This window comes from Heloderma suspectum, chromosome 2 (assembly GCF_057233095.1).
Source record: "Heloderma suspectum isolate Gila_16-S chromosome 2, 16-S_ref, whole genome shotgun sequence".
NCBI classification, from domain to species: domain Eukaryota; kingdom Metazoa; phylum Chordata; class Lepidosauria; order Squamata; family Helodermatidae; genus Heloderma; species Heloderma suspectum.
Window position 1 is genome coordinate 79,382,754 of NC_139459.1, and position 23,010 is coordinate 79,405,763.

At 42.1% G+C, this 23,010-nt stretch overlaps 2 protein-coding genes across 2 annotated transcripts in view; one reads left to right on the forward strand and one right to left on the reverse strand.

The window, feature by feature from the left end:
* Positions 1 to 13,573, forward strand: part of SRFBP1 (serum response factor binding protein 1) — a 108,123-nt gene extending 94,550 nt beyond the window's left edge. Inside the window, exon 8 of the mRNA XM_084833947.1 lies at positions 489 to 13,573. Coding sequence (XP_084690073.1) covers positions 489 to 583 — 95 coding nt within the window. The 3' untranslated portion in view covers positions 584 to 13,573. The remainder of the gene's footprint in view (positions 1 to 488) is intronic.
* LOX (lysyl oxidase) lies at positions 2,476 to 21,307 on the reverse strand. Its single transcript, XM_084833944.1, has 7 exons — positions 19,671 to 21,307; positions 18,120 to 18,228; positions 15,497 to 15,634; positions 10,609 to 10,765; positions 6,339 to 6,434; positions 6,146 to 6,261; positions 2,476 to 4,583 (listed from the first exon to the last, which is right to left on the reverse strand). Exons 1-7 carry the CDS (start codon positions 20,383 to 20,385, stop codon positions 4,577 to 4,579), a joined length of 1,338 nt encoding a protein of 445 aa, XP_084690070.1. The 5' UTR covers positions 20,386 to 21,307; the 3' UTR covers positions 2,476 to 4,576.
* Positions 21,308 to 23,010: the final 1,703 nt, after the last annotated feature.

Below are 23,010 nucleotides of genomic sequence, written 5' to 3' on the forward strand. Positions count from 1 at the left end.
TTCTCCTTTTGCCTTCAGTCTTTCCCAGCATCAGCGTCTTTTCCAGAGAGTTTTCTCTTCGCATTAGGTGGCCAAAATATTTGAGCTTCAGTATCTGTCCTTCCAATGAGCACTCAGGGTTGATTTCCTTTAGGATGGCCTGATTTGACCTCCTTGCAGTCCAGGGGACTCGTAAGAGTCTTCTCCAGCACCACAGTTCGAAAGCATCAATTCTTCGGCGCTCAGCCTTCCTTATAGTCCAGCTCTCACAGCCATACATTACTACTGGGAAAACCATAGCTTTGATTAGACGGACCTTTGTTGGCAAGGTGATGTCTCTGCTTCTTACTATGCATAATGCATAATTAGTAGCATGTTAACCAAGTTCCTCTTCTTTGGAACATGTCAACTGAGATGACTAAGGAACACAGGAAGCTGCCTTACATGGAGTCAGACCATTGGTTCATCTAACCCAGTATTATTGACACTGATTGGCAGTGGTTCTTCAGTTTCAGGCAAGAGTTTTACCAGCCCTACCTGGAAATGCCGGGGATTGAACTTCGGATCTTCTGCATGCAAAGCATGTGCTCTACCACTGAGCTGAAGCCCGTCCCCTGTACTTACAGTACTGTGACAATATGGATGCTACCAAGGTGGAGAGGCCGAACTTACAGCTGTACTTAACTCAGGCTGCAGTTGGCTCAGACATTTGCCAGAGTTTCTGCCATCAAGCCAACCCAAGCTGCCACCAATAAATATCACATAACTCAAAACTGTCTCATGTTAACTGTGCTCATAATTCATTATACTGTGGCCATGCTATAATGTTACTTTCTAAGCACAAATGATGGTAATTAATTTAGGCTGAGCTTAGTCTACAAACCTCATTTGTTTTAGGTCAAATCAGTTTTATCATTGGGTTGGGCTTGTAAATTTCAAGCCCTATGGTTTCACTACTTGTAACTGGCTTGTTTGTGTATTGGTATATCTACGGAGAGATTCATACTTTTTTCTCTAAGTCCCTGAGGTAACCTTTGTTCAGTTACCTGAACTGTGTACAGCCGGCCTAGTAAACAATGCGGCAAACCGAGATATCCAATTCAACAGTATAATTCTGTGTGAATAGTTTGTCAGTGCTAGGTACGATTGTGTTGTGTGCTGTATTGTTACCCTGTATGGATACAAAATTTTCCACTTCCAGGTGTTATGACTGGTACTGTTTATTACGCTCCTTGGGCTCCCTGACTGATAGAAATCCACCAAAATGTCTGAGGATCATTACTACCCACCTTTACACTCAAACTACTGAGCTCTTGACTGACATGTTGTATTTATACATAGCCTCATATTTGTATTTTTATTAGATTCAATGTTTTCCTCAGATAAGAACCATCCACCTCTATGAAAATGGGGTGGATTATATTTTGGTGGAAGCTGGAGAGAGACGTTCTAATCATTTGAAACATTTTTATTCAGGTCATTTTCACATAGATTTGCAACCATGATACACGAATGTAGCACAAGAATATGGAAGTGCGGTGAAGAATACAGAGCTAGTGTATGAATAATCATAAATAACTTTTCAGAGAAAGATACATAGATTTGAGAAGTAAGGCTCTTTGAAAAACTGAAGTTAATATTAAAAAAATCCTTCAAGAAGAGTGGCTTTTCATTAAATTTGTAACATTCGATTGCTTATAAATTTCCTGACAGCAAACTTGTTTGTTTCAATTCAAGTTAAAATATGTAAGCACCTTTGTAATATCTGGAATGTGAAAACAATGTTGCTGTATTGTAAGGCACACGGTAGAGCACTTTCCATTAAATGAGTATACACTTCAGTTATGTCCAACAAAAACTCTAGGAATGTACAAAAAGGCTGACTGAAAAAATATTATTTGTTTACCATTAGAAATCCCTTAGATTTAATAATGGATCATGTAATGCTTAGAAGAGCAAAGCTTTGAGTGTTATGAGCCAAATTTATGGGGCAGCCAAAAAGAGTGAAGGAAAATATTTTTATGACCTTCACGTCTGATGTGTCATCCAGTTGAGAGGCAAAAAGATCCATTTATTACAAAGATCTGGCTCAGTGATTACTCACACATTGCAGGGGCCACAAGAAAACCTCCAAATTGCAATGATTCTTCATACATTAGTACCTTTTTCTGTTAGACAAACCTTGGCGATATATCTTGGCTAAAACCTGAATCTTCAAGTGCCAAATATTCCTGTTTACAACATAAGTAACAGCAGATACTCTGCTTTTTTTGATAAGTGAAAACATAATTTTGTTATGAACTACAGTAGAGTCTGGGATAGTGATCCTGTATCTTTTATGGGTTACTTAAAATATCAGGTAGGCCAACCCTACCCCTTGAGCTGCCACCATGCAGCCATCAATTTTCCTGAGCCTCTGCTCCTCTCAGTAGTCACCAACTCCACAATTCCAGTCTGTTTTTGTTGCTGCTAATGCACACTTTTTAAAAAAGAGCCTACATATAAGTAAGTATGCTATGATGTAGGCAACTATAGTTGTTGACCTATAAAAGGGTGCAACATGTGTTAATGTACAGTATTAGAAACAAGGCAGTCAGGACTGATGGTTCAACATCCACCAGAACCACGAAAGTAAAGAGGAGGCAAGTGGGAAAAGGAAGAAGCAGGTCTTGTCAGGCTACACAAAGTCTTGTGGGCATGTTGCTGCCTCAAATAGAAGGACAAACATTTGAATTAAATTTATAAAACAAATTATAATACTGATAAGATGAATTCCAATGGTGTCTGTCCACCAACAGAATGGATTTTACCCATTGACTCGAGGAAAATGAGAGTCATCCAGTCGATCTGAAAAAATGTTTGTTGTTTGAAAGTTTGGAACCCAAACCATCAAATGTCTCCAGGAAAGAATAATTGAAAACTATCACATTCTCCAAGCTTAGGGTATCACTTTTTTCATATTGTAGTACATGCAATGCAATCAAAATGCATCAGTCTTTACAACAAACCTCTAACCAAGCATAGCCAGTAGTTTAATATGTATAGGGCATCTTCAGGAAGCTGGCACTGGGGGATGAGTCTCCTTCTGTTTGAAATCATCTGTTTTTTTTTCTGGGGGGGGGCAGGGGGGATCCGATTCACTGTTAAACTGGTTTTCTTCCAGAGGAATAATTTTACTATAACAATCAACTAGGGTTTGGTTCACTTCTAAATATTAGTAATCTGTCCCTTGAACTGTTACCATAAAGTACATCTTATCTTGCATATGTCAGGAATTCTCATTGTATATAATATTATGCATCCTGTTTGGATACTGTTTATATATTTTTTTAAACTTCATTCTTCCTGACTAGCAAAACAGACAGGTTAAAAATACAGTACTTCATTGGTTTCTGGGGAAGGTACATCAGACCTCTTCTGACAAACCAGCCTTTTAAGGCTTGTTTTATGATGTCACCTGGGTGTATTACTGCTAACTTATTTTTCATCAGTTTAATTTTTAAAATAACTAACCAATTAAATTTAAGGTATCCTTAATAATATAATGTATCAGGAAGTGTCCATAAACGTCCTGTTTTTTCTGTTGAGCATATATCAGTTTTCATCTAGATTATTCATATTCTACTCATGGGAAGTAGTTTCTAAACACGTGTAATGGAAAGTCTTTCCAGCTACAGAAAAAGAAAGGAAATGTGCAAAGCAATCTGCAGTGAGTACTGGAAACAGGCAGCTCCAGCATTCCATAATTCTTCTGAGAAGTGGTTTATGTCAAAATATCAATATACTTTTGGTTTAAGATTATTTGCCTGCTAAAATATTTTAAATGTAAACACCTTTCATATATAAAGATGTAGGTGATAATGGGTACTGCTGTACACTAAGCATCAACACTCCTTAAAAAGTGAACAATATTTTTATCAGGCTAGTATTTTGTACTGATAGAAGCTTAGTTTTTCTAGCTGGTCCAGATTTTGCTCCATGACCACTGGACTTTCCTCCTATTCCTAATTGTCAGTATTATACAGCTGCAATCAAAAGAACTGGGAAATTAGTTCCATGATCCGAAAGAGGCTTTGGACAGTAATGCCCTGGCCCCTTGCCATATTGTAAGGAACTTCCCAAAATGGCAGGAGAATGTCCAAAGCAATTTGGGGGGGGGGGGGGCCCAGAATCAGCTATTTAAAAATAATGTGTAAGATCCCATTGGGCATACATGAACCATCAGATGAAACCTAAAGTTGCTCTTTAGATCTGAGCCTATGTGAATACCCTTTAAATTGTTTCATCTCATTCACAGAGAGTGTACTGATTTCCAGTAGACAAAGGGAAGGCACTTCTGTGAACCTGTTAACTTCCTGTACAGTTTGAAATTATGTGTATAAAGCACCAATCTCTCACTGTTCTCAAAAGCTGAATGCATGAATTGAGCAACATAATTCATTCTGAAGAAGGTCTTAACGCTTCAGAGTCACATTAAAATTCTTTGTATATATTCTGGTCCTTTTTTCAGTTTTCAAAAGTTTTTACATCCTATCTCAGTTTATACAATAACTGCATCTCAAAACCTCAGGTACCGATGCATAAATTTTCTTTCATCTTAATATCTGTTAATGAGAAAAGAAACAGAAGTTAAATATAACATATATCAGAACCAAAATACTAAATAGAAAATTAGAAATAGTAATTAGTCTTAAAATGTAAGCAACATAGTTAGCAAGTTACTTTTCCTCTGCTTAAACTGTTCTTATTAAATAAAGGAGATGGAGTAAAAGAAAAACCTCTTGTGGGCTGTATTCATACCGTAATGCAAACACATGTGATCTTAGAAGATGTTACATTGTTTTCCAAATGTATTCATGCCTAGTTCTTAAAGTAAAGGGGCTGTTTCCAGAATGTTGTTTTAAAATGAGTTCTTAGCACAGTGAGAAGCTCTGACAAATTCTTCTTGCAGCTCTGCTAATATCACTGCTGACCTCTAAGAGTCCTACTGTTCCATTTCTTAAGCTCCCACAAACACACTGCTAAGAAGAATGCATAAAAGTCTGGGGCAAGGCCTCTTAGTTTGTTGATTCTGTAAACCAACTGTAACTTTGGGCTGGTGGTGACAAAAATACATTTAACAGGTTGTTTTAGTGAATAATCTTAGTAGCAGTATTGGTGGAGGTAGTATATATTTAAAAAAAAACCAATATTTCACTCCAGGGTACAATACAGGGAATAAATATGGAAATTCATCCATAATGGGATGAAAGTTAAAGCTGCATTGTTATAAATAGGTCCATGCTAATCACTGAAGACCACAACTTGCTGTAAAGTGCCCAACCTCATCAGCTACATAGTCCATGTGACCATGTACACATTTTCCTTCTCCCCATGTATGCATTCACATGAAGAAAGAGTAGTGGGCAGTATGCAGATAAAACGACAGTGACTCATATGATTGCTCAGAAAAGTACAATTCTGGAAATCACTGGCAGCTATATCTGTTCAGTCTAGTTTGCATTTCTGTGTCTCCATGTGATTGTGGGCCTGGAGGCCAGGCAAACTGTGTGTAAGCAAGCCATAAGAGACTTAGTATAGAAAAATGAAGTTCATATGGATTTGTTTGGGGTTCCCTAGCAAACTACTCCATGGTGTTCTGAAAATGTTCTGTCTGTGGAATGGAGAAGCAGCATCCAGAGGATTTGTAAGTGCAAGCCAGGAATGACAGCTGAAGTTCACTAAGTCCATGCAGCAGCAGGAATCTACAAATCCCTTTAAATCTCTGGAAAAAAAAATTATTTAAAAAGTATTATAGAAAGAATCCAATTTGAGTGTCTTGCAATGGCAAGCACCTCAAACCTACATTACTGTAGGTTCATTCTAGGCCACTCAGTTACATTGATTTAACTATGAAGTGGTTCTAGTCTGAAAGCATAGCAATTGTGAAGCTAAGGGAAATGGACAGACATTGGCCCAGTTCTGGATATAACTAAACTATGGTTCAGAGTGCACAAGTCCAAGGCTTGCATTATGTCTGAATAGTTTATAGAATGACTGTTTTCAGACATATCATTAAAGGACATGCTATACTTCCTGTCATTACCACACATTACTTTTTCCTAAGCACCATAAAATGTATTAACTCTACTGCAAAATATTTGAAAGGAAACAGGCAAGTACTTACGGTGAAATTGTGCAGCCAGAGGCATATGCATGGTGACCTGTATAGCGGATATCACAACGTACTATATTATTGGAGTAATCTGATTCTGGTACCAAGTAGCTAGGGTTTACACTAACCTGCAAAAGATATACATGCTGTATTTTGCAGTTTCACATAATATTATGTATAATTCTTGATTAATAAAATGGGTTACCTTTAAAATGTAATTTCCAGGTTTTACATCTGTAATATCAATCCATTGGCAGTCTATGTCAGCATTATATGTGTCGTAACAGCCAGGACTCAATCCCTAGAATAGTAATGTAGATACATGTGAGAGTCTCACCATTGCCGTTTCTAAAAAATTAGTGCGCTATTGACAAATGCAAAGAAAATTGAGTAAATGGTTACAGTTTCTCCTCACAATCTTTTTGGCTATAAAGAAATGTCTTGCACTTCTGCTTGTGCAAGGTAGCATTACTAAATGCTGGCTATTTCCTTGTCATGTCCCCTATTTCCCTGTTCCTAAGCCCCACCACACTGTTCCAGAGGGTCCCTCAACCCTCACTGACAGCTTTTGGAAGCACAGGGCACTATAGTGGGGGTGGGAGGGAGAGAAAATACCCAACTTATGAGCAGAATTCTGTTTGTCTCTGGATTCACCCATGTTTCTTTTCTTTCTTAAATATCCAGAAGCTATATTTGCCTCTCTTTTTAAAAAGTAATTGTTATATTAATAAAAATTATTACCACCAGTTTTTCAAACAAGATGATTGGTCCCTTTCTCCCATATGAAGATCAAAACCATTTCAGAAATGTCCAAATTCTGGCATAATTGTTTGTGATTTTGAACTATCCAAGAATCTAATCTTCTTTATTCCCTTCCTATCTCAAAGCCACTGGTAAAACAGAGGACTTATGCTGGGCTCTGTGCATTTTCCCACTACTATTTTGCTGGATTAAAGGAAGGTTTAACTTGGGAAACATATTATTGTCCTGAAATGACAGCTCCATTTGAGCCATGAACACAGAATCCTTTAGGATCTATGTAATATGTGAGGTCCAGTTACTTTCTTTACCCTGAAATCATTCTGAGTGGTGTCTGCCCCTATGAAAAGCACAATGTTTGGCCACAGATTATGTGTCGCTTGGCAAGACTTAAGTACTCGCTATGGAGAGGAAGATCTTTGAGTGCTGGCAGCTGTGTACATTTTTTTAAAATCTGGAATCTAGATGTAGTTTTCAGTTGCTGAGGAAAATACTTCATAACAAGCACAAGTCTTGAAACAACAGATGAAGCCACAAGAATTCTAAAAGAATTCAAAGTAGCATCAGACATTTTAATGCTTGATAGATTTGGCTATCCTGTTTGTAGAAGGAATGGGATATAGCTGGAGGACTAATTCTGTAGCAGGCTCTTAATGGTTAGTTCCATGTGCCTCCACACTTAGTGTTACCATGATCCCATGCAACCAATATAGAGATAGCCATGGACTGGATAGTGCAATTGGCTGCCTCCTGCAATACACTTCCACCAGATCTGCAGGCCTACAGACTAAAGCTTAATGCAGAAAACTGCAAGTTGGGGTAGGAAGATCCAGAGCACACTAATGGTCTACATCCAGCCAAAATGATAGAAGTATAATTAGCTTTAAAACTTGCATATTGAGGTGAGCAGCACCTAACCTAAGAAACCTCAATCACCATCTTGCCTATAGTCTAGCCTGCCGCATGGGCTTTGAATGTGGTCGCTCTTATGATCTAGCTAATGTTTATGCACAATGCTACTGGCCTTCATGTGGTCTTCGCTTACACTGGAAGAAGGGTTGAGAATACTATCTTTTCTAATTCCTCCTTCCCCCTGCAGTCCCATGAGCCTCTTGAAAAGCTGCGCTGAAGGATTGGAAGACCCCCTGGAGCAGCATGTGCATGGGATTTGATTTCAGAACAATGGCGGGCAGTCAGGCATGAATTCACCCACAGCCATATGCAGTATTTAACAGCATTAAGTACACTAATTTGCTAGCGCAGTTGTCAATTTTTATGATCTTAGAGTTGGTCCTCATAGCTGAATTCATAGACAGTGAAGGCCACACTTTTTGCTACTAACAGAATCTAAAACAATGCGCGGTAGTTGCTTTGCACTGTACCTGTACAGTTTGTACCTTCTAACTGATAAGGGATGCTTATTTCTTTGCTATGGAAAAAGTGTTTTCAGAGAAAGGCCCCCCTTCTGGGTGAAGGGCGGGGTGAGTGTGTGTGTTTTCTGACTGTCTGACCTAGATGATGACACCAGCCCTATAAAATCCTGAGCAGATTAACCTGCTACCTGTTCTTGTCTGAGAGCATGAAGGTGGGACAGCGCTCATCACTCTCCTGGGAACCAGAGTGACTGAACTCAGAGTTAAGGCCGTGTGTAAGTTTTCTTTGCTTTTATTCTATCTGCATCCATTTTCCATCGATACACTCTGTCATTCTTTCACACAAGTGGACATGAGTCACATTGGTATACTCAAATCTGGTTAGTGCGGGTCCTGGCTGGACCAGGCTCCAATTTAAGACAGCATGAGATGTGGCACAGGGGGCTGCAGGGGAAAGACAAACTGGTGATTGCCTTCTGCCCTTATTCTTCCAGCACAGAGCCTCTGATGGATTCCGGGGCCTTTTGTGAATGGAAAGACCCCTTTCACTTCACAGAAGGCCAATCTGGAACCAACCCATTACATGTAAGTCTCATCAAGAACATTTCATGTGCATCTATTTAATTTTACTGCCATTAATAATTTTTTTCAGTGCTTGAAGTAATACTTTGCTACATTCCTACATTTCACAAACTTGCACCCAGATTAGAAACACATTGCTTAGCTACCACAAATGCTTATAAATGGAAAAGGATTACCTATACTGTTTCCTACGTAACATTCTCAAATAAATTATTTACATTGTTACCAATGATATGTCTCTCAAATGATCCCTTATCTGCTCTCTCATATAAAAGTATTCTGATTTGACAAGAGAAATGACAATACAACTGGGTATTTATTGGAATACTAGTAAAGTACTGTGGATTTACATGGAGGCAGGTCTGCAAATATGACAGACATGATAGGTTTCATAAGGCAGATTACTGCAAGGTCAAGGAAGATAAAAGCATACACAAGTTCCAGGTTTCTTTCATACCAAAACAGCAAAATAAATTAGCAAACTATTGAACAATCAAAGCTGTTATATCATATGCCAACTGTAGGCATCTCCTAAGAGTTGTGGACTACCTCTGGCCTCTACTTTCTGGTCATGCTGAGCAAGTCTCTGAATGGAACTCTAAAGATTCAATAAACCTACAACACAAAACCTATATTTGTGGTGATGATCATTTTAAAAGTTTTTATTTTAAAATTTTGGTTTTTATTATTGGTAGCCGCCTTGAGCGCCATTTTTTTGCGGTGGAGACTTTGAATAAATTAAAAAAAATTATAGTGTGTCTATGGAAAGTAATTTAGGAAAAAACTTTAAGGACAGACAAATTACCAAACATAAATCTGAGAATGGACCATCCATGCTTGCTAAATATGTAAACTTGGAATAAAACAGGTGAACTAGTGGTAGAAAAGCATGGAGGAATTCCAGACAAGATGATAATGAGTTGGAGTCTAGAGAAAACACTTTTTGAAATGTTTTCAGAAATGGCACTGAAATGAATCTTGATTCCGGAATTAAGTGCCTGCCCACTTATAATGGATACTTTTCAATTTGTACAGCCCAAGGATGTCAACAGGATCCTTGGAGAAGTGAGATCTACTATGTGTGCGCTAGACCATTGTCCTTCCTAGCTTATAAAAGTGGCCAGGGGAGACTGACCAAGTGGGTAAGGGTATTGATGAATGGCTCTGTATGACAACATCTGATTCCATCTTGCCTAAAGAGGTGGTGGTGAAACCTTTGCTAAAAAAACCCACCCAATCCTCCCTGAACCCAGCGTACTGGATAATTTCTGGCTGGTCTCCAATATTTACAAAGATAACACTATGTAATCAAGGGTATGCCTGTTCTATAAACAAAGGAATTTTGTCCTAAGCAGGATAATGCTGTTAAGTATTATGTAAGTTTGATGGAACGTAAGGAGCATCAGAACTTTAGACAGTACAATGACCCCGATCTTTGGCTAAAGAGCTACAGAGCACCACTACAGAAGAGAGTTCTTTGCACCATTCTCCTATCCTCAGCCTGCTGTGGGATACTATACTAATTTGTTCTACCTGCCAGAAACCCAAAGGGATCCACAAGTCCCAAGGAAACCTAAAGCATCAACTTCAAGTAACTATATATTCTCTTCAAAGGTACTTACCCTAAAATAAAAGTTTATAAAACTGGCTATCTACTATTCCTACACTGCATTCATGCGTCATGGTCTGTTAAAAGTGATGGTTGAAATCAGCCTATATTCTGACAGTAAAGAGGAAATTTTATTAATAACTATATCTTACCTGTGTATGTGCTGTACATGCATATCGCCTATAGTATCCATAATCGCAAGAAGTATCTTCGAGACAAAAACTTGCTTTGTGTCCTTCAGCTACTCTCCTATGTGAGCTTGCTTCAAGCAAGTCATAATGGCTGAATTCATCCATACTGTGGTAATGTCTGTTAAACCACAGGCAAATTAGTAGACAGGTTTGCTTTTTGTTACATGTTAAACCAACAGCCATAATAATAATTGTGGCCCAACAAAATGATTTCTTAGAAGTAAAAAGATTTAACATGATTTTGAATACTGCAGTATTCAGAACTAAAGGTTAATATTTCGGGCCCCAGTGATGATATTCTCTACATATAGTTCCAATATTAAACAGTTCTATAAAATGTAGCCTTTAAAATAAACTGCTGTATATCTTTTGTTTTGTCTGAAAACAAAGCAATGTATAAACTTTGTTATTTCAAAATTTCCTGTTGCAAGAAGAGTAGGGAGCACCTAAGTGGCTATATATGAGTAGTACATCTTCCACTGTTACCCTCAGGCATTGTTTATCTAACTCAGGGAGCAATCCTATGGCCGCTAGACAGTAATAGGATATGCTGTTTTCTGGGAATCGACCTCAGAGCCCATGCTTTGAGGTCAGTTCCTGGAAAACTGACCTCCCATCACGTCCGCGCTGCCTCGGAAGTGGCATGGAGAAGCCCTGTCCTCTGCACTCGGAAGAGGAGTGCAGAGCAGCTGGAAAGGGGTGGGGCTGGGGACGTTCTGGGGCAGGGAGAGCGGATCTGCTGGTACAACCTATCCTATGTGTCGTACAGTAGCCTCCTCTCCCACTCAGTCCCCCTGCAGCTAGACAGCCAAAAATGGCTGTCTAGTAGATAAAGCAAGGCAGGAGAGGCGCGGAGGGAACGATCTCTCTCCCCCACCCCCAGTGCTTCTCCTGCCTTGCTCTGGATAGGCGGTCGCCTCTGAGTTCAGAGGTGGCTGCCTATCTAGATAGGATTGCGCCCTAAAAATGCTTACCTTGCACACTGTAAATTCCAAGGGCAGTTCTATTGCTGAAATGTTTGCTTCTATAAATAGCCCCAATAATTCATGTGAAACAATTTGAGATTAAGCTCCATTATGTTATATTTTCCCATGTTTTAGTTGTATTCAGAATGCTTTGTTATGCTTATGATTATTCCTTGTACAAAACAAAAGGGGAATCCTCAACTGCAAACACTAACCAGAGCAATGGGACCACAAAGGCCTTTCAGAATGTGGCCAGGGAATAATCATACACTAACCAGATGAATGGGACCACAAAGTGTGCAATATAATCAAATAGAGAGAATTCATTAATTGTATTTATTGAATCCATTACTGTTTGAGCTTGTTCACTATTGTTAATACCATCATTCAGAGACAGTATGATGTATATACAGTCAGGGCCAGAAATATTGGAACAAGGATAACTGTTTTGGCATTTGGCCTCTGTACACCACCACATTGAAGTTGAAAAGAAACACACCCAGATGGGAGCCAAGTCAGGACTTTCAGCTGTAATTCAAGGGGTTTGACAAAAGTGGGGCACTAACCATTCAGGAAGGACAGCCAGCGGCATACACACACACCCATCGTTGGTGGTTCATAAGTAATGGAACAAACCAACATCATTTCAAACTTAAGGATCGCCTTCAATACCTGGATGAAAATCCTTTGCAGTCAATGACTGCCTGAAGTCTGGAACCCATGGACATGACCCAATGCTGAGTTTCCTCCCTCAAGATGCTTTGCCAGGCCTTTACTGCAGCTGCCTTCAGCTGCTGCTTGTTTGTGGGTCTTTCTGCTTTCAATCTTGTCTTCAGTAAGTGAAAAGCATGCTCTATTGGGTTGAGATCAGGTGACTGACTTGGCCATTGAAGAACATCCCATGTCTTTGCCTTGAGAAACTCTTGGGTAGCTTTTGCTGTATGCTTTGGGTCATTATCCAGCTGCAATATGAAGCAGCGTCCTATCGGTTTGGCAGCATTCAGCTGAATCTGAGCAGAAAGTATAGCCCTCTACACTTCAGAATTCATTCTGCTGCTTTTATCAGTAGTCAGGTCATCAATAAACACCAATGACCCGGTTCCATTGGCAGCCATATATGCCCATGCCATAACACTGCCTCCACCATGTTTGACAAGATGATGTGGTATGCTTTGGATCATGAGCTGTTCCTTTCCTTCTCCATACTTTTCTCTTCCCATCATTCTGGTACAAGTTAATCTTCGTTTCATCAGTCCAAAGAATCTTATTCCAGAACTGGGCAGGCTTTTTTAGGTGATTGCTGGCAAAGACTAATCTGGCCTTTCTGTTCTTGAGCATTACCAGTGGTTTGCAGCTTGTGGTGAAGCCTCTGTATTTACATTCATAAAGCCATCTCTGGACTGTAGATGTTGACAATGACATGCCTACCTCCGCAAGAGCGTTCTTGACCTGGCTAGATGTTGTGAAAGGGTTCCTCTTCACCATGAGCAGAATTCTGTGGTCATCCACTTTAGTTGTCTTCCATGGTCTGCCAGGCCTTTTGCTGTTGCTGAGCTTGCCAGTTAATTCCTTCTTTTTCAGGATGTTCCAAAGTGTTGTACTGGCCACTCCCAGTGTTTTTACGATCTCTCTGATGGGTTTATGTTGTTTCCTCAGCCTAATGATGGCCTCCTTCACTTGCATGGACACCTCTTTGGACCTCATGTTGGGAGTTCCAGTGAACAGCTACCAAATGCAAATGTAACGCTCAGAACCACCTCCAGGCCTTTCATCTGCTTGAGTGGTCATGGGGTACCCAGGAAACAGGCCACACCTGGCCATGCAGCTGCTTGTCAGCCATTCATTCCATTACTTATGAGCCACCAACGATGGGGGGGGGGGTGTATGCCACTGGCTGACATACACTTCCTGAATGGTTAGTGCCCCACTTTTGTCACACCCCTTGAATTACAGCTGAAAGTCCTGACTTCAATCCCATCTGGGTGTGTTTCCTTTCAACTTCAATGTGGTGGTGTACAAAAGCCAACTGCCAAAACAGTTATCCTTGTTCCAATATTTCTGGCCCTGACTGTATATACAGTTGTTGCTTTATTCACCCTACATAATCTAGGTGGCTCATCAGCATTATGATCTGTTGAAAAGGGATATGTATCTACTGAATTTACTAATGTATGACCATTGGTACTATTGTTACGTATTATCATTCAGAGATAAAGTGGTGTGTATGTACACTTGTTATAATTTATTGTGAACCTCACAATCACTAGCAGCATTATATTTGATTATATTACATACTTTGCAGTCCCGTTGATCTGGTTAGCGTATGATTATTCCTTGAACATATTCTGAAAGGCCTTTATTGAATTGCTACATTATTGTGTTTGCAATAGAGTAGCAAAAACAAACCTTCAGCCAACCACATAACCATCTTCTTTCAGTTACATTCTGCTATCATTGCTTTCAGCATATACAAAAAAAGATGGAACCAAGCAACACTTCAACACAAGTGTCCCTTTTGTGATGCAAAGCCAAAAAGGTCAGATTTGCCAAGTGTGTTGCCTATGCAGGTGCCAAGTGCTACCTTCTGGTGTTTGGTGGTGTTCACATAATAAAACCCATCACTGTTTTAACATACACCTTTGAATTCTGTTCAGATGCAAGCAACTCCTATTACGTTCAAGGGGTTTATAGCCAGGGCTGGATCTTGAGGCCAAAGCCCGGGAACCGAAATGACCACCCAGAGAATAGCAGGTGATGGAGACAGTGGCAAACAGGCCCAGTGTCAGCATGAGGGCCAGCCTGGGCATTAAAAAAATAGTCAGAGGGCAGCTGGCTGGGCATGTACATGATTACAGACGCTCCTTTTAGCATTTTTGCTTCTAAATATATATATTATCCTTTTTGACAACAAAGCAGAGCTTATGTCCAAGAAAATGTGTTTTACATCAGAGGAGCAAACTCCATTTTATTCCTATAGTCATGATGGTACTTTGATTTGAGTGAGTTTAAGATATAAAACTGCACATGCTCAGAGTATTTCTAGTTTAACAGGGTTAGCAAACAGGGTTTTGTTTTTGCTCTGACATATTAGGAATGTAGAACCAGTTGTGAAGAATGGAATGGGAGGGAGGGAGGGAGGAAGAGAAATGTTAGTTGTGTGCTCCACAACCGAGGTAATACACATGCCCATCTAAAGGGAGGGCCCATAATACCATTAAGTCCAAGGTCTAAAATTATCTAGCGGCTCCACTGGTTTAGATCATCTTCAAGTCTGGTACCAATATTTCATTAGGAAGGCTGATCTTCCACCTACCATCTTCACTAGTTATTGAATTATGCCACTGGGCACTATTTAGTGCTGCTGCTGCACTAGCAGGAATGTCCACTAGTGCAACTAGAAGCTAGTGCTAGCCAGCACAACCAGAAACTAGCCGAAACTGCCACTTCCAGAATGGGACAGGTCAACAATGCTCATGGAATGGAGCTCTGCTGACTTGTCCCATACTGGAAGTAGTAGTTTCAGCTAGTTCTCTGGGTTGCATAGCAAGTGCTAGTTTCCTGTTGCGCTAGCAGTCATTCCTACTAGAGCAAAGACTTTAGAGCTGGTGGATTGCCAGCATCAGATACTGCCCTTTATAGCATTATTTGTAAATGTGCCAAAGTAAACAAGTTATCTTTTTCTATCACATCTAAAATGGCACCCACTTATTTTCTATTCTTAAGGCAGGATGACAAATTTGAGTTCAATGGGAGAGGCTTCCAGATATCTGTTGCTACTTTCCACACAGCAGCGGGGGGGAGGGGGGGCCACGACAAGATCACATCACAACAAACAAATAGCAGATGTACATAATGAAAAGTACCATACTGAGCACTTCACTCACTGATGACAGCTGTGCCACTCCCATGAGTATCGTGGTCGGCTTGGTAAGAAATCTGATGTGCCTTGATTTTTCACTCTCTGAGGGAATCTCAAGAGCACTCTGTTATCATAGTCTCTGACATCTGATCTGTAGGCTGAGCTGCAATGATGTAAAAATATGCCTATGAAAAATAGGCTTGAAGTTGCTTGTTAAACAAAATTTAGCTAATAATGTGGTATTTGTATTATTTAGCACTGAACACACTCTCTTGGTCTTGGGCAGCCTTTCCCACCCAGGTGCCGTCCAGGTGTTCTGGACTACAACTACTAGCATTCCTGTCCATTGCCCAATGTTTTATTGCCAATGGTTAGGAATGCTGGGAGCTGTGGTTCAAAACATCTGGAGGGCACCAGATTGGGGAGGGCTGCTCTTGGGACTTATTGGGTTAGATCCAGACTTAGTCATCCTTAGAACAGGCTGGAATCAATGGGACTTAAGCTAGTCATGGCCTATTGATTTCAATGGGTCTGTTCCAAGTATGACCAAGTCTGGATAGAACGAGTTGAGAATCCAGTATTACAAAAAACTGAAGCTGCTTAATTATTTCCAATGGGATATCTGCATCTTTCTGAGTTTAGGCACACTTTTTAAAAATTTATTTTTGGCTTCAATTAATGTTTTCCCATTGTCTTTAACAAGAACATTTGGCCCCTGCTAGTGCTGTGTCCAGAGCCTGTATTTTGGCAGAAAATATTTAACTACTATCAACAGAATAATAAAATCCTCTCTTGAAATCTGTGCAATATCCATAACCTCAATAAAATTTCATCTAAGAACATAGTTTTGTTACTTTTGTATAACACTAAAAAAATAAAAAACAGTTTCAAAAAAAGTAAAAAGTAGGCTTTGACAGAATTCTAAATACAACACAGCCAAGGACTACTTTTTAGTTAGAATTACATCAGATACTGGACTTCCCCCTCACACAACAGGAGTTTCCCTTCCTGTCGTTCCCCTTGCACCCCCAAAATATGCTCCGGAAGATCCCCCAACCCTCTGGAGCAGATTTGGGGGGCATGCAAGGAGTGAGGGGGGGAGGGGGAATCCATTCCGACTGTGTCTATTCCACTGGTGGACAGATACCACTGGACACAATCCTTATTTATGAACAGCACAGCCTTATGTATGTCTACTCAGAGTTAAATTCAACAGCGCTTACTCCCAGCTAAATGTGCATAGGACTGCAGCCTAAAGCTCTTTTTAAAATTTCCCGTGGTCAGTGGTGCTATGAAAGTCAGATTTTCTACATTTTCAATGAGACAAAAATTATTTTGAATGTTGGGCTACCCAGTCAAATTCTTATACTAGATGTGTTTCTCTCTCTTCTTCTTCCTGCTGTTCATGCCCCTTGACTCTTCACTTCTGCCAATTTCAACAGATCTTACTTTTCTTTTCAATTTTTCAATTTTTAAAATCTCAACTAAGAATATTTTGGAGTTGTGTGGCATTCCTACTTCAACTTGTGGGTTAACTTCACTATTATGATTTTTTTTCTTTTGTTTCAAGTTAAAACTGCATCCAAGTCCTCCAAGAACATTATTTGCTAACTATTTTTCTATGACCTTAAGTACAATATTCTCTAATCGATTTGCTGGCATAATTACACGTGTGCAAAGCATATTGCGAAACCTAGGCTGACACTGCAATGAAGTCATTTTTAAAGGCTGTTTTGCATAATATAATTCCATTCAAATTAAATGATGAAAAGCCATTTTGAGTTTAGCTCCAAGTAAAACAGGAACATTCTTCTTCACTGTACTGGCCAAGAATAAATCCAGTAATGTCCATTGTACCTGGAATAAGTTTTCCATTTACATTAGAGACAGATTTACTCTAAAGTTGATTTATAGCATAATTCTTACACATGTCTACTCAGAAGTAAGTCCCCCTGAGTTCAATTGGGCATACTCCCAGGTGTGTGTTTAGGTCTGCAGCCTTAAGCCTCATGTATGATCATCCTTATGGCCTCACCCTGTGCATGTTTATACAGATACCTCTGAGTTCAATTGACGTGTGTACAAATATGTCTATATATGGGATTATGTCTTCATTATTAAATGAATTGCACTGAGCGTGAAAAGCAGGTGCTGAAAAGCAATAGATTTTTTTTAAAGATTAAGGGTAGAAATTGTTTAAGGATGAACTAGAAATTACAATGACCAAACAGCAAGATCTTTTAAAAACATTTATTTTAAAGTTTCCAAAGTGATGTGTTCAGAGGAGACCTGTTTTCAAAAAGTTAACAAAGCATTGCATTAATGAAAAACAGGCTTTGGTAAGGCCATAATTCCCAAACCATAAGGGCATGGAAGCCTTGCAAGTTGGTCATCCAGCTCTCAGCAAAGGATAATAAAAGCAGTATGTTTTAGGAACTGGGATAGAGACAGAATTCTCCACAACTTAAAATCTGTTGAAATCAAAGCCCCAGTGACTCTCTGAAATTTTACTAGTATATCCCAAACAGTGTTCTAAAATGAATGGGTATCGCTTTTACAAACGTTTACTCTCAAATTCTAGATCTTCCCACTAGATTCAGTAAGGAATTTGATACTGATGTATATTGAGGGGCAGTGACTGTGTTTACCTTGCCAGGCAGTTCTCTTCAGCAGCACACCTCAGGTTGTACATGGATGTCCTCTGGACATAAGTGGATGCTTGGATGTAATAGGGATCTGGCACTAAGTCAGGAAGACCTGCAATGCATCAAACCACACACACAAAAACTGATCAAGCCCAGGACATGCCTACAAACTTCATTTTGCATAATTGGCAGGAGAAGTCATGGCCAAAGCCTTCTACACACTGCAATCCACAAGTTTCACACCCATAAACAGCCAATAAGATCTAAAGTCACTTTTCACAAGAACAAAACAAGCATGAAAAGGCAATATTTCTTGTAGATTGGCATATGCTCTGTAGCATCCTGCTTTGTCAACCCATTTTTCTCATAAATCTTCAAGGCATCTCCCCACACCCCATAAGGACACCAGCTGTTGAAAACACTTGTTTGCCAGATCAAAATACCAGAAATATATCTGATACTCTGGAACTGTGCTCTTTGTTTTATGGAACTGTAGCTGTGATGAAACAAAAAGCTGTGAGTATTCATTAGGCAGGCAGTGGTTTGAATTAACCCCATTAAAATAAAAGATTAGCCTTAAAAGGAGGGATATCTGCCTGTCCTACTTTGGAGCTCAAAGAGGAAGCTCTTGCCTTAGTTTCCTCTGTTCTAGAAGTGGGAAGATGGACCATAACCATAATGCTTCTTTCTTAAGAGTTTGGCTCAGCCACAGCACCTGTTCTCTGTGCACAGGAGCAGGTGAAATAATAAAGTCCCCGACCATGTGCAAAGAGTTTTTCCCTTGCTGCTGAGTAATTATAGCTAATGTTAGGGGCTAGACTGCAGGTTGGATGTCCAAAAGACGTCTGTTCAACCAGGATCGAACCCCAACACCTCTGTGTAACAGTTACGGAAACGGACCACTGCTGAAGTTACAGAGGATAAAACGTTTGTCCTGAAACCTCCTTCCCACCCCTCCTTAGCTTTCTGTCCTGAGTTGTCTCTGCTGTGGGAGAAAGAGGGTTTGTGGGGGGGGGGGGTGAGTGTTTTGTTTTCTTACTGTTCTTTTGACTGCTTTTTAAGTACAAAGACGTTTGTTTGTTTTTAAGTGTACAAAGTACACATGTTAAAATTGGCGTGGAGAAGTATCCGCTTCGAGTCAATATCCCAATTTCTCATGCAAGAAGATCCAGAGTGACTACGGTGGAGGAGGGCAAAGGGGGGTGGCGAGGAGAGAGTTGGGACCAGATGGCGGTTAGCGGCTGCGGAACTGGCCGCCCCGCCAACTGGCCGCTGTTAGAGCGCGCGGTCTGGCGACGAGGGCGGGATTTGCCACGCGGCCGGGCGGGATTTTTTTCTTCCTTTGGGGCTTTGTTTCTTGGGAGGGAGATTCATTGCTGTCGTCGAGAGCCGCGTGCCCGGGGCAAGCGGCTCCCTTCACCTCGGCGCGCAGGGGTTGCACGCCTCCCTTCGCGCAAACGTGCCACCAGCCCTCGGCGCGCTTGCTCCGGGCGAGGGCGGCAGACCCTCCGCTCGCCTTGCCCCGCCGCGTGGTGGCTGAACGCGCGCTCTTACCGTACTGGAAGTAGCCGGTGCCGTAACCCGGCCGGTAGAGGCTGTTCTGCCGGGGCTGCTCATAGGTGTCGTGGTAGTTGTAATAAGGGTTGTCGTCCGTGTACTTGTAAGGGTTGTAGGGGTCGTCCCCGACCATGGTGTCTTCGCGGCGCGTCGGCCGCATATGGCTCCGGGGAGGCGGGCTACTCCCGTTGCCCGGCCTGGAGGTGGCGCTCTCGAGGGAGCTGCCCCGCGGCGCCCCCTGTGGGCTGGCGCCGGCCTCAGACCTGTCGCCGCCGCCGCCATTATTGTTGGAAGGCTGCTGATAGCCGGCTTGGAACCAGCGTTGCGCCGCCGGCCTCCTGGCGAGGGTGGCGTCTCCGCCCGCAGCAGCAGCAGCTTCGGCAGCCGCCCCCTGCGTCCCGCGCGCGGAGGTGCCGTTGCCCCTGAGGAGCAAAACGTGGCCGCCCTGCGCGGGCTCCTGGCCGTGCCTGCGCCGAGCGGGTTGGTACTGGGAGCCCACGCTGAGGAGGCTGTACACCTGCCCGTTGTTCTCCCACTGAATCCTTTGCCGCCACACGGCGGGAGGCGGTGGCGGCGGGTTCCTCTGCGGCAGCCCGCCCGCCGGCAGCCACAGCAGGCAGCTCCAGAAGACGCACGCCCGCAGCTGGGCGAGGCCCAGGAGAGCCAGCGGCCGGGAGAGGAGGCGCATCGCGGCGGCGTGTGTGCCTCGCATGAACCGGCGGGATCCCCACTCGGCGACCCTGCGGGCTGGAAGGACCCGCGGACGGACGAGAAACCCGAAACAGCCGCCGCAGCCCTCGGAGCGTTTTCTTTTGTTTCTTACAGCGGCCACAGACGGCTTCCTTTTGCGCACTCGGTCCCCAAGAGACGGTGGGTTTCCCTCCCTCCTCTTCTTCCCAGTTTTGTTGGTACGCTGAAGGAATGGGCTTGAAGAGGAGGCGCAGCAGCCACGAACTATCCGTCTCTCCCTCTCGCTTTGGCTGGTGTGTGGAATGAAGCGGCAGGAGAGAGAGGGAGATGGCGGGAGGGGAGGGGGAGGCGGAGATGAGGGATTTTAAACTTTCTGGCACATGTGCAAAGTTACACAAGCCCATTCTGGCAGGAGGCTCCTCTGCTATTTGTTCGCGTAATGCGATTCGAAACGGGCGAGCCTGACAGTTCCCCATCTGCCCTCCCTCTCCTCTCCACCGCACCGTTTCCTATCGCCTTCCAGGGCTGCTTCTACCCTAGTGCTGACCCGAGGGACAAACAAGACAAGACGTCTTGTAACTACATATCCGCGGTTCAGCGAGGGTCCCTCTACAGTCTGCAAGGACCTCACCGCCTAGGGTTAAGTCCATGCAGGCATTTCACTTCCCTCAGACTACTGGGGCTGCCAGGTGATGGGGCACTGCCAAAATATGCACAGAGAAAAATGCTATTAGATCATCAGCAGAACTTGAGAGACAGGAAAGCAGAGTAAGGGAGAGAGACGGAACATGTTTTCTGGGAAATATTTTCACCATAGACATCTCCCACAATTTGAGCTCTGGCGGGGAAACTTCATGGTGGCAGCAGGGTGAAAAAACAACTCCACGTCCGCCTGTAATGCCCTTTTCATTATGGCCCAAATCCTCCTCAAATAAACTCATGCATACCACATTTTGTTTTTCTCTGGGTGAGTCACACGAGAACTTCGTGACAGACGTGTCTCCTGGAGAAGAGATTCACTTAAAAGTGAGTTTTCCCATGGGACAGACTGTCCATCACATTGAGAATATCAGCCAAAAAAGAAATTGGGACTGGAAGGGGAATTAATCAAAAACTGTTTTCCACTTTTTTTACGTTCTCCAAGAAAAATGCTACCAGTCCCACACCTATTATAATGCATCAAGCTAACCTCTTTTGCCCCTGACATAACAGTTTAAAGATCCATTAAGTATAGACTTCAGACATTTTAAAATATCTGTACAGGTTAAGGGATATTTGCTAATGAATCAACTGCAAAGGAATGGTGCAAAGTAAGAAAAAGCTCGTTTATCTCAATACCAAATGCATTTATGTAGAGATCAGGTCTATTGGTTTTAATACATAGGAAGCTGCCTTATACTAGGTCAGACTGTTGTCCATCTATTCCAATATTGCTACTTTGACCGCAAGCAGCTCTTCAGGGTCTCAAGCACAGATCTTTGTCATCACCTCCTAGCTAATCCTGTTAACTAGAGATAAAAAGGATTAAACCTGGGACCTTTGATGTGCATTGAATGTGCTCTACCACTAACCTAAGGCTCCTTCCGCATAGGACTTAACTTCAAGGAAGTATGCTTTGTTTTGCAGTACTCAAGTCTGAACTAGGGATGTACGAAAGTCACTTACCTTTTACGAAATTTTATTCACGGTGGAGGGGAGGCGCTCTGTCCCTCCCCCCGAAATTCTGGCTGGGGGGGAGGCGCCCCGTCCCTCCCACCGCGAATCCTGGCCGGCCGGGTCTGCAAATGGCAGCGGCCGTAGCCGCCGCCGTTTGCGTCCCTGCAGTCAGCCGTGATAGGCTACGTAAATGTTTACGTAGCCTATCACGGCTGAGTTAAAAACAAAACCGCGCGTATGCAAATGGTAGCGCCCATGGGCGCTGCCATTTGCGTACGCGCGGTTTTGTTTTTTTTTAACTCAGCTGTGATAGGCTCCGTAAACATTTACATAGCCTATCACAGTATTTTTTAAAAATCTAGCCGTGATAGGCTACGTAAATCTTTACGTAGCCTATCACGTGTTTTTTTTTTGTTGTTTTTTTTAACTTGGAAATGGCGGCGGCGGCAGCCGGTCAGAAGACTGGCAGCTGCCGGAGCCGCCGCCAGGGAGATTCACCCAAGGTAAGTCCCGTCCCGGGGCGGGCGGGGGGGGGCAGACCGTTTCGCCACCGATTTTGGGGGACCGAATGCGCTGGCATTCGGCCTCCCCGAGATTCGTGGCAAAATTCTCTGACATCCCTAGTCTGAACTATTTTATTACACACATAGATCACACTGGTGAAAAATAGGTTAACTGGCATCTAGTCATATGAACTAAGTGACAATTACTAACCCTCTAGGTAAATTATCACCTATAGTAATATCTCTTCAGCCACTCTTTCAAGGAATACTTGAAAAACCCTATTCCTTGTTCACAAGATCACAACTTTTACTTTGAATTATCTGAAATAACAAGCATCACTCAGTTTTGTACTCATAGTCAGAAATGCAAATTAGAATTCCCTGTTCACACCCTAAGGAGACATTAAAATGGTGAGGAAGTACAACCTTTTGATATTCTTTCACAATATCTTGACTATACCCCTACCCATTCACATGTTAGTTTCCAT